At 37.9% G+C, this 12,315-nt stretch overlaps 1 protein-coding gene across 6 annotated transcripts in view; it reads left to right on the top strand.

The window, feature by feature from the left end:
- Positions 1-12,315, top strand: part of TTC8 (tetratricopeptide repeat domain 8) — a 59,794-nt gene that overhangs the window by 13,580 nt on the left and 33,899 nt on the right. For 4 of the 6 annotated variants that reach the window (XM_086709050.1, XM_025918682.2, XM_025918683.2 and 1 more), the window contains 5 exons: positions 3,422-3,542; positions 4,887-4,950; positions 5,058-5,217; positions 5,418-5,507; positions 7,611-7,655. In XM_086709050.1, the coding sequence (XP_086565176.1) occupies positions 3,422-3,542; positions 4,887-4,950; positions 5,058-5,217; positions 5,418-5,507; positions 7,611-7,655 (480 nt within the window). The remainder of the gene's footprint in view (positions 1-3,421; positions 3,543-4,886; positions 4,951-5,057; positions 5,218-5,417; positions 5,508-7,610; positions 7,656-12,315) is intronic. The other 2 variants (XM_086709048.1, XM_025918684.2) reach the window with 1 other exon arrangement.

The raw sequence follows: 12,315 nt of genomic DNA, 5'->3' as shown, positions 1-12,315 counted from the left end.
TTTAATAAAACCAATTTGTATTTTTCTTTTAGATTCAAGGACCAGTTTGGGATCATCCCATTGTGCTTTGTTATGCATTTTAATGTAATCACTGGTTAGTTTTGAACTTTTTGAAAAACTTAAACAGGATTTTAGGGCTGTAAAACATACTTGGCTTGTTTCCAAAATAAAATTAAAAAAAATTTTTTTTAAAGCCAAAGCCCCATCTGCTGTTTTCATTAAAATCTCAAGAATTGTTCACATTGCCAAGAGCAGTTCTTTGAATACAATCTGATGTTTAAGCAAGCAGCGATATGTGATTTTCAAGGTCATTTGTGTTAGGACAAGAGGAAAGTCAGGAAGATTAGTATTCTCAAAAAATGATGAAATTTAAAATTAAATAATAGTTTAAGTAGATTTTATTATAGATCTTTAAATATAAAAGATTCCCACCATGATTTCTACTTCTGAAGAATTAAATTTTAGAAACTGAAATATAGATCCATTTACCTTTTTGAAAAAGTGAAATCTTATAGAATAACCTTTTAAAAAAGATGTTCCTATTTGGCTTCTGAAGCATTTATTCATTTGGTGGTGAGGGAAAAGTAGATTTACTTTCTTTTCTTTTACTTAGCCTAATATTAAAAAAATTTGCACCTCCGTAATATCTGAGAGGTTAGTAGGAGGCTGGATGTCAGGAAGAATGATGGAGTTAACTATGAGATAACGGTATGTACGTGCTAATTATTAAAAAGATATGTGCAGGGATAGTTAATACCCAGCCATATAGGTGATACGATAATAATAAAAAGTTGACTTTTAGAAGGTCGATTTAACTAGGATTCCAAGTTGGAGTTTTAAAGTTTCATTAGCTCATCATCAGGATAAAAGTCCCTACACCTCACTGGAGCATACAGGGTCCCTCAACTGCCCTTTGCCTTTTTTCTCTAGCTTCTTCTCTGACTGCTGCCTCAGCTGAACCTGATTCTTCAACCGTACTCAACTGTTTTGGAGTTACCAAGCATGCCTTGAGCCCTCAAGCTAGCCTGCCCTTGTCCCTTTCTCTTGGCCTAATACATGCTTTCCTGTCTTTGCCACTAGCAAACTCTTTTCTCCTACCCTTCCTCTACTCCCAGGCAGCTGGGTGCCTCTCTCTGTACTGCCGTAGCATGCTCCCGACTTTTATCACTGCGCTTTCCCTACAACACCGAAATTTGTGTAAGCTAGTTGAGCCGTGGCTTACTTCTCTCTGTCCCCAGGACCTGGCATGCCATAGGTGCTCCCTAGTAATATGGGAGTGAACCGGTGGCACCCATATCCTGCTTTACTGTTTCAAAGAAAATGCTGCAATCCTTCCTGTCCATCAGCATGCTGAGCAAGGAATGCCCTTTTGAGAAATGAAAGCTGTCAGATCCTTGCAGGGCAGTATGAGCTGTGGAGACTCAAGATAAATCAGAATTACTTATTTCCATCTTTGAAGTTAAATTAAACCATGAGTTGAAGCCAGAGATGACTTCCCTGGCCCCTGAGCAGAGTTATAAAGATCTGCCGACCTTCCTGATCTTTGATGAATGAAAACCTCCAATTGTTTCCACACTTTAGTGGCTCTTACAGTTAGATGCAGTTACAACTGGAATTTATCTATCTATCTATCTATCTATTTATTTATTTATTTAACAAATGAATTCTTTGATTCCATATTCTGCTTATTCAGTTATGTTAAATCCACACAGTTGAAACATTTTAAGTTATCTGAATCCAGTAAATCTCATCCAGGAAAGTAGAAGCTAAAAAAACCCAATCATCTAACCAAATATAATTTCATTTTAGGAACGTACGGCTATGAAGGCAGCCTTTTTTATTACCATTAAAGTGAAAGCATGAAGAATTTCCTTTTCCTTAAGAACTTTTGTCTAATGCATGCATTCCAGTTATTTTAGCCCACAAAAGGATCTCTACTTTTTAATTCCTATAAAACTATTGTCTATACCACACACCTGCCACCTAGCATGCCCTACTTTGCCTTGTCAATTAATTCAGTAGGTGATGTGTTCAGGGAAATTAGGATCCAAGTTTTAATCTTCTCATGCTTCCTCTTCAGAACCTAGCCCAATGCTATGTAACTAGGAAGTGCTCCATAGGTATGGACCGACTGATTGAATGCATCTTGGGTTCTTTACGCGAGGACTTTCTCTGTAGCTCTCGTCTGTTCCTCTCTCAGTCTGTTCTTCCTTCAGCGGCTTCACAGCCGGTTCCCTAGTATGGTGAGCCCTACCCTGCCTCCCACCAAACTTCCCTCGCTGCTGCTTCCTCTGCACTATAGAGTATCAGGTCTGTGCTGCTGCTCAAGGACACCGGGCTTTCTTGTTCTCTGCTTCTGTTCTGTAGTGAAGCAGAAAGGTAAACATTTCTGATAAAGCTGTTTTAAATGTTGAGCAAGATATTTTTTTTTTTCAACGTTTTTATTTATTTATGGGACAGACAGAGACAGAGCATGAACGGGGGAGGGGCAGAGAGAGAGGGAGACACAGAATCAGAAACAGGCTCCGAGCCATCAGCCCAGAGCCTGACGCAGGGCTCGAACTCACGGACCGTGAGATCATGACCTGGCTGAAGTCGGACGCTTAACCGACTGCGCCACCCAGGCGCCCCTAAATGTTGAGCAAGATATTTAATGGTGCATACCTTGACATCTAATTTCTCAAGGTAGAGTGAAGTTGATATTTTCCAGATTCCTTAATTACCTTTTCCATTCCCCGCCCCCCCCCCCCCAACCATTTTCTAGCAGGTTTTCTACTGGCTAGATCACAAAGCAGCCAAGACTGTGTTGATTAGCTTCTTGGGAATTGGGAGAAATTGCTCTTAGTTCAATTCAACATTTTTGGAATACCTATTATGTGCAAAAACCATAGGTGTTATGGAAAATTCAGAACTGAACAAGGTAAAAAGGCTTGTGTTTTGGGGAAGGGAGCTAACCTATGCCTGATGATTACAGTGTTTCTCGAATATGTGAGTACATTTGATGGAAGTGTAAAGAGAATGCTCTGTGAGAAAGACAAGAGGAAAGTAGGTTTAGAACTAAACCATCAGGGAGGTCTTCATGAGGGACTTTGGTCCTGAAGGAGGAAGGCAGAAAGAGCACTGTGGTCAGAGCTTTCTTGATTGATTTTTGAATTATTATTCCAGTAAAATTTTCTCTGAAGTTCTTCTTTTACTTACAAAAAGGCATGTTAGAAGACTACTAGGTAATTGATCTAATGGGCATTTCTTGATTAGTAATGACCTTGCCTTGTATTAGTTTCTTGAAATAGCTCTTTAAATTAGCATAATGTATTAAACGGTAAACATGCCTAATAAAATTTAGACGATAATAAATCTTCTATAGGCTAGGCAGTACTTCTAATACTACTTAATGTGTGCTTTATTTTATCCATGTTTATAGGCAGCTTGGATTTTGAAGGCACGGGCACTCACTGAAATGGTATATGTAGATGAAATTGACGTGGATCAGGAAGGAATTGCAGAAATGATGCTGGATGAAAATGCTATTGCTCAAGTTCCACGTAAGTATTGGTTTTTCACTTAAGTAAATGAAATGCCATTAGGAGGAAGAATACTACATGTGTATAAAATAAACACAAGACATTATATACATGAAAAAAACACTGCTTCAGGTTAATGGTCTCTATCCTGTCATATAGTACAAAGACTTTCCTTCCACAATTCAATTACCCTATCTTAAACTTAAGATGTGGGATTGCTGTATAAAACAATTTTTCAATACAAGCTATATTATGCATTTAAACAGATTTTATATTTAAAATGGATTCTAGCTGAACTGGTTATCTAATATAACAGAAAATTGTTTATCCGAGAGTCGAAACACAGGAAGCATCCAAACAACTCAAGTCTTCTAAAAGGATTAAAAAAAAAAAGGATCTTTGGACAACATCACTTCACTGTAATAATTGAAGGTGATTTGCTCTAATGCTTGATATGAGGTGATGGGGTAATACACTGGCCTGTGAATGCCCACTGGGATTGCCGCAGAGGCCCAGCCCCCAGCTTGCAGATGTGTTGGAGCAAATGGTATTTAGTGATTACCGTAATGTATGGTGGTCTTGCTGGTATTTATTAGTTATAACTGTTGTCAGTCATTTTTATGTTTTGAAAAATAATAAATTAAAAATATTTTTTAATGTTCATTTTTGAGAGAGAGAGAGACAAAATGCAAGTAGGGGAGGGGCTGAGAGAGAGGGAGACAGAGTCTGAAGCAGGTTCCAAGCTCTAAGCTGTTAGCACACAGCCCGATTTGGGGCCCAAACCCACAAACTGCGAGATCGTGACCTGAGCTGAAGTCGGACACTTCACTGATTGAGCCACCCAGGTGCCCCAAGATAATAACTGTTTTAAAGCTTCAAATGGAAATTGAGGAAAAAAAATACATATGGTTCATGCTAAAATTCCTTTTTCCCCCCATCATTTTGTTCTTTTGGAGTTAAAATGTCTAAATTCTATATATTGTGGGTACATGATCTTTTGTTGGGAGAAGTTTGTATCAGAAATACACTATGAGCATAGAACCATCTTTGGGTGCTCTGGAGTCTGCCAGCCTTGAGTTTGAAACCCACCTCTATTAATAGGTTGACCTGTTTACTAAACCCTCTAAGCTTTTGCTAAATGGATGAATACAGCCTACCTTACAGACTTAGTGTGAAGATTAAATGTAAGAACATAAAATACCATGATTTTTAATAAATATCAGTCTCAAACACCTTTCCCTAATATATTTCCTGTCATTAACGTCTTTTTCACCAGGCCGGCACATTTCTGAAAATTACAACAGCTGACAGTTTTTACAGATTAATAACTAATCTATAAATTGAATTTGCCATCTCATGTCGTAGGCCCGGGAACATCCTTGAAACTGCCTGGAACTAATCAGACAGGAGGGCCTAGTCCAGCCATCAGGTATGTACTTCTGTTTCATACCTTCTGCCATTAAATACTGACCAGATTGTATGAGAATCTTCCCTTATTGATCTTCTTGGTATTTTCACAATGTACACTCTTCACAGGCCAATCACTCAAGCTGGAAGGCCCATTACAGGTTTCCTTAGACCCAGCACACAGAGCGGAAGGCCTGGCACTATGGAACAGGCCATCAGAACACCTAGAACTGCCTACACAGCTCGCCCAGTCACCAGCACAACTGGAAGATTTGTCAGGCTGGGAACGGTAACTTGTGTCAGCTTTATCCTATCTTTGTATTACCAGAGTAGCTTGGTGTTACGTTATGTCTTTTTTTTGCTGTTGTTATAGTGGAAAGTCACATGGCAGATTTTTTGAAGGTGGTTCTTTTTACTTATGCTCATTACACTCAATTTATATTTCCAGAGGGAGTTTCAGATTTCTTGTTCTGTCATTTTTCCCCATAGGCTTCCATGCTTACAAGTCCTGATGGACCTTTTATAAATTTATCTAGACTGAATTTAACAAAATATGCCCAGAAACCTAAATTGGCAAAGGTATGTACTTAAAATGATTTTATGTTATGAAGTAGTAATGTTAGATATGTTATCCTGATAACATTGTAGGAAATAAAAAAAATTTCTTTTGTGAAGGAAAGGCCATATCTTGCTTGAAATGGAAATGTTTAATTACTGTGTAAAATTCCTCTTAGTCTTTTGAGTTAAGGAAAGTCAATCAGAAATAAAGTATACAATACCATTGCATAGGAAATTGTAGTCACTTATAACAAAAAATAGTAATTGATAACAAAGCAGACAAGCAGCATCATCTTCATGGAATGAAATTTAGAAGGTCATCTGTGTGTGTGTGTGTGTGTGTGTGTGTGTGTGTGTGTGTGTGTGTGTTTTCCTTTTCCCTCTTGGACTATTCTCAGAAAAATAATTTTCTATCCTTGTAGAATTTTACGACTGTCAAAAAGAAGATGAAAAAAATATGTTCGTTTAATTACTAATTAAGCAAGCATCTCCATAAGCTATTGTCTGGCTTGAGTGATCCTCATTGAGAATTACCTTACTAATTCTAACTACTCAAAGATTAGATGCTCCTTTATGTTAAGGAGAAAGGGAGAGTGAAAGTAAGTGTGTGTATGTGTGAGAGTGAGAAAAAGAGAGACTGAGAGGGAAAGGTGGGGCCCGTGACCTTTCTAGTGTAAAAATAAACTTGAAGTTGAGCTTGGAATAATTCAGAGACATGAGCACTTAGCTGTTGCTGAAACTGGTCTAACCCTAGCTCAAGCTTTTAGCTGTAATGTCTGTGAATTCTATGCATCAGTGCTGAGCTCATTCTGAATCTGAATTCTAATGGCATTTAACATGTTTACTAAATGTCAAACACGAGGTTATATAAGAATGGACATGAGCCATACAGACTTGAAATTAAAAGCTGAAAAAGAAATGTCAGTTGATAGGGAATTAGCCTATAATAATGCCCATGATGTTTTAATTTCTCAGTTGACAGCAATCCTGTCAACTTCATTTAGCAAAATTGTAAAGCTATGTGTATTTCCCTTACCTTCACGAGAGTGAAGTATTAACAGCAACTCATATGGAGTATCCAGTTCCCCTGCCCTTTTCGGCCATTTATTTGAGGTGGCTGGATGGCTGGTTGGTACCATTGCTGTTTTCTATTCAGGGAGTGTAGCCCATGGAGGCATCTCCCTCAAACTATGATGCTTCCAGGACAGACCTGGTCTGTTACTAGATTTAAACTGAATCAGATTTTGTGCTTTTTTATAGAAGTAATGCCAGGGTTTTTTTCTGTCTTTGGTTTCCAATTTGCCTTTACTCATCAAGACTCATTTCTAGCATTGATTGCTTGAGTCTCTACTCCTTTCATAGCAACGGGAGCACAAGCTGTACTCTTAACTTTTCTTCTTTATCACCGAGCGAATGGAGGGTCAGGTATAGTTTTTAAAAGAAGGGCCTTGTCCTGATTTCTTTTTTCTTCCTTTGGTTGCCTCTTAAGTCTTCTTTGTTAATAACCTTGATACGCTAAGCTCTTTGCAAGGGTACATTGATGGTTTTATGGACAAACATGATACCACTAAGAGGTAATTTGGTCAATGCTTATTTATCCAGATGAGCTGGGAGAAGTATTAAAATAATGGTTCTCAGACCTAGCTGCACATTAGAGTCATGTACACATCCCACTTTACGCCTAAGATCTACTTTGTTTCAGAAGGAATTTCCGGATTTTTCCCATGTCTAAAGTGTCATTATCATTATCATAATGACTGTATAACATGTGCAGAGTGTATAAAAAAATGGGCTGAATCTGTTTTAGGATAATCTCAGAGTTGGTCTTTTCATCTCTCTTTGTAGTAAAATAGTGCATATAATACGAAAAACCTTGTTCAGTTATTTCAGTTTTCCAGTTTGTAAAAACAAGAATCAAGTATAAATCACTGTATTTTAAAATGCTGATTATAACAAATGATGGATAGACCCTTTACTTATGAAGACACGTTTAGTGTACCTGTTATTTTGGTTCAACCCAGCTGCTGTCAAAATGGTCTGAGTATATCCGTATCAGATATACCAATAGAGTGCTTTTGGTAAAATAAAATCTAATGTATTTTTGGCTTTTTTTTTTCTTCATAGGCTTTGTTTGAATATATCTTTCATCATGAAAATGATGTTAAGACTGTAAGTTTTGAATTCATGCTCTTTTATTGTAATTTTTCTGACTTTGGGGATTTCAACTCTGAAATGTTCTATTTCTGACCTTATAAACAGACGGAATTATTAAAAATTGGAGCATTACTAATACTTTCAAATCCACTGTTATTTTCAATAGGAAAAGTTGTATAAATATAGAAGAGGTAAGAACTGTGCCTGGTCCATAGACTACATAGATTTCCACTAAAAAGCAAGATATAGATAGTTGAGAATATTGTATAATGTGCTTTTGCTACAGTTTATTTTTTATACTAATAGCGTTATTGATCCATTTTTTTCTGTAGTCCATATAGTGAATTATAGGTTTATTAATATGTGTATTTCTGTTTTTTTGTAGCACGCCCCTTATCCCTCCTTTAACATTTTATGATAGAAAAATTCAAACACACAAGTGCAGAGAATAATATAATGAGCCAGTATCACCCATCACCCAGCTTCAATAATACTTAAACATCTTTGTAGTCTCTTAACAGACTTTTAAGGTTATATGCATAGGACTTCTTCATTTATAAAAAGTTTTTTTTTTTTTTTTTAACGTTCATTTATTTTAAGAGAGACAGAGCATGAGCAGGGAAGGGGCTGAGAGAGAGGAAGACAGAGAATCCGAAGCAGGCTCCATGGTCCAAGCTGTCAGCACAGAGCCCAATGTGGGGCTCATGAACCATGAGATCATGACCTAAGCTGAAGTCAGACACTTAACTGAATGAGGCACCCAGGCGCCCCCTCACTTTTTACATGCTAATATGCAAATGACCAGTAACTTCACAAATTTTGTCAAATTGAACGTAATTAATTCTGCAGTGTCTAATGATAGTACTTTCCCTCATTTTCTTATTAGTTTAGGGAAAAAGCTTTATATGCATATGTTAAATATTCAGGGAAATAAAAACGTTTTCCTCAGTTGTGTTTTCTGTGTGTCAACCACAATGCCATATACTAGGAAAACTAATAAAAATATATTTTTTCCTGACTCTATCAGGCATGCAGTCCAGCTGAGAAAATAAAATTGGCATAATGAGGCAATTAAAGAGGTACTTGCCAAGCTGTGAAACTGTCACCAGGTAGCAAAGGGAAAAAAAAATTCAAAAGGGTGATATTAGTAAAGATCCACAAAGTAAGTCAGATTTTTGGGAAGGAGGGGAGATAAACGTAAAGAAAGGGTTAAAAACACGAGCAAGATATGGGGTGAGAAATAAATAGGCCAGATAGTAAGAAGTGGGAGCATCAGAGAGACATTTTTAAAGAAAGCAGTGGCAGAACTTGATGATAGATTTGATGTGGAGGACAGAGGAAAGAAACATGTCAAATCTGTCTCCTAAAGATGCTACAAGAAGAATGATTGCTTTACTAACAGAAATGGGATAATTAGGGAAGGAAGTCAGTTTCTAAGGAAGCTGGGTAATGCACTTGAAGGCATTTGTAGTTTGAAACTATGACAGGCTATCCAAGTGCAGATACTTGCATGTACTGGAAGATGTGGTACTAAATGTAGGTGAGAGCCTAGGCCCAATACACAGAATGTAGAAGTTGTCTGTGATGAGTGCTAGTGGACGTGGCCACGTAGGGAAGAGAGGAAGCTAAGGTTGGAGCAGAAATCATGCACATTTCTGTAAATAAGTCAGTACACGCCTTTTTCACTTCATGTAAAGCTGGTCAGAGTCACAGTATGACATGTAAAATCATAGAGTTATACCGTCATTATAAAGAAACCTCCAAACACCATTCCTATTCATAAATGAGTCAATATCTATATAACATAAAGCTGTATCTTGACTTTTGGAGGATTTATTTATTGAAGAGACCTTTGTTCTTTCATCCCCAAATTTCTGAGCCACCGTGGTGTGCCAGGCCCTGATCTAGCCCTGAGATTACAGAGTGAAGCAAGCAGACAAAAATCTCTGCTCTTTTGGAGGTTATATTCTGGTTGTGCAAGGAATAGAGATAATTAGCACATTTAGAAACACGTAACATGTCATGGGATAGTAAGTACTACAGAAGTGAAAGAACAGGGAAGCGAATACAGTGACATGGGGGAAGATGCCATTTTGGATGGGGTGGGAGGTGGTCAGTGAAATCCACTCTGAAAACACACTTAATCGGAGACCTGATGGTGGGGGGCAGACCGTGCAGTTCTGTGTAGGAAGAATATGTAAGTCAGAGAGAATAACCGCAAAAACCCTGAGTGGGAGCATGCGTGGGTTGTTCGAGGAGCAGGAAGGAGGCAAGGGTGGCTGTAGTGAGGTCTGTGAGGGGAGGAGTTGTAGACCATGGGTTCAGAAAGACAGATCGTATGCTGTTTGGAGATCACAGGGATGACGGCTTTATCAATACATTCATCTCAAGGATGTCATTCTACATCTTGGCATTGATATAATGGCGTTGAGGAATAGGAGCCACAGTGAAATAAAATAGGATTTATTCTCTGCACTAACTGAGCTTCTCTTCTAAAGATCCTAAGGATCTTAAAGACTCTAAAGATTCTAACAGACTTTAACCTTTACGTATGATGTATTATATAGAATGCTTTCACAGTTCTTCATATTCATTGATTAAAAACATTTGATCTTAAACAGAGCAGCGACTTTCAAATTTTTTATTTAAACAGCACAAACCTTTTTCTTCAAACAAAACCTTATCCAGACCCTGCTGTAGAAAACAGACAAAAAGCAGGGCTGCAGGAGTTCAAGCAGAAGTAACAGACCAAGAATACACCCACTGGGCCACCTCCTTACTCCTCCACTCTCTGAGCTCCTGCCCCTCAAATCCTAGGGCTCTTAAGTAGTTCCTAAATCCAGCTGTTTCTGAATCACTTGGTGAATTTCATTTATTTTACTTATTAAAAAAGATTTTTTTAACATTTATTTATTTTTGAGAGAGAGAGACAGAGTGTGAGTAGGGAAGGGGCAGAAGAGAAACGGAGACACAGAATCAGAAGCAAGCTCCAGGCTCTGAGCAGTCAGCACAGAGCCTGGTGTGGGACTTAAACTCATGGACCACAAGGTCGTGACCTGAGCTGAAGTCAGACGCTTAACCAGCTGACCCACCCAGGCACTGCTCACCTGGTGAATTTTAATGTCATGGATTTCTGGATCCCTGCTAGACTTCCTGAATCAGAATCCCCACGAGTATGTCTGGTCAATCTGTTGTTTGTAAAAGCTCCACAGGCAATGCTAGTTTTCAGCCAGGATTGGGGACTACTGCTGAAGAATGTAGCTTGAAAGGCGATGATTAATAGAAGGCTGGGGGGGCACCTGGGTGGCTCAGTCGGTTAAGCATCTGACATTGGCTCAGGTCATGATCTCGTGCTTTGTGAGTCGGAGCCCTGTGTCGGGCTCTGTGCTGACAGCTCAGAGCCTAGAGCCTGCTTTGGATTCTGTGTCTCCTCCTCTCTGTCCCCTGCTCATGCTGTGTGTGTCTCTCTCTCTCAAAAATAAATAAACATTTAAAAAATTAAAAATCGAAGGCTGGAATGCTAGGCCTCCTAGTGTAGGCAAATAGAGCTGGGAGCATGAACAGGATTTGAGGACCAGAGCTTGATAAACAAATAGGAGGGTGTGTGTCTCCTAGCTCAATGAAGGAAGTCCATAAATTAAGAGAAAAAGCACAGCAAAAATGACTCTCAAATAGATCTCAGTAGCAAGGAAGTAATACAAACTACTGTTGAGAGCTGGAGTCCCCACTTACAAATTTTATATTTTTATTTTTTTAAAAAAATTTTTTTAAAAAATATTTGTTTTTGAGGAAGATAAAGAGCACAAACCAGGGACGAGCAGATAGAGAGGAATACTCAGAATCCGAAGCAGGCTCCAGGCTCTGGGCTGTCAGCCCAGAGCCCGATGTGGGGCTTGAACCCACGAGCTGGGAGATTATGACCTGAGCAGAAGCTGAACGCTTAACCGACTGAGCCACCCAGGTGCCCCTGTATTTTTATTCTTAAGAACAGCGAAAGACTCAATACTCTAGAAACAAGCAACATTGAGCACAATTTTTTACTTTTTTTGGAAACAGATCCTTATGCTTCATTAAACAACACTGTTGAGAAAATTTGTTTAAAGACTTTCTTTTAGACATTTGACTAGTGAAGAATGAAAAATAATTTAAACTAGCAAACAATAGAGACTTATGGATTCATATATATCTGATTCATATATATCTCAGTATATATTCATATACTGACTTACATATATCTCTGCACAGTGAACAGAAACAAAACCAAACAAATGTAAAAGGACAACAGAAGGATGAAATATGTACATAAGCATGATTTTAAAATGTTAGTGTTTGTTAAATAGGAAAAAGCTTATCTAAATTTGTTAGGAAATTTTTTGTGGAAATGGAAATGATCCAGTGACAGAAAATTGACATTAGAGAAAATGCCAGTAAACAAGCACACTAGAGATGCACTTTCTAACACAAAAAAGTAACTTAAAGAATTTGGACTTTCAATTTCACATTTCTGAAATTTGAAAAAAAAAATTCTGGGAAAGAGTGGAGTAAATTGTTACCCTGATATAGATGATATTTTAAATGGTACAATAATTTGGAAAAGAGTATGGTAATATAAAACAGAATAAGATAACATATTCCTATTGTGTATGTAATTTTAACTTTTTTTTTTTTTTTGTAA

This window comes from Puma concolor, chromosome B3, assembly GCF_028749965.1.
Source record: "Puma concolor isolate L17-30 chromosome B3, mPumCon1.1.hap2, whole genome shotgun sequence".
Classification (NCBI taxonomy): domain Eukaryota; kingdom Metazoa; phylum Chordata; class Mammalia; order Carnivora; family Felidae; genus Puma; species Puma concolor.
Note: the sequence above shows the minus strand (reverse complement) of the source record. Positions and strands in the feature narration are given on the sequence as shown.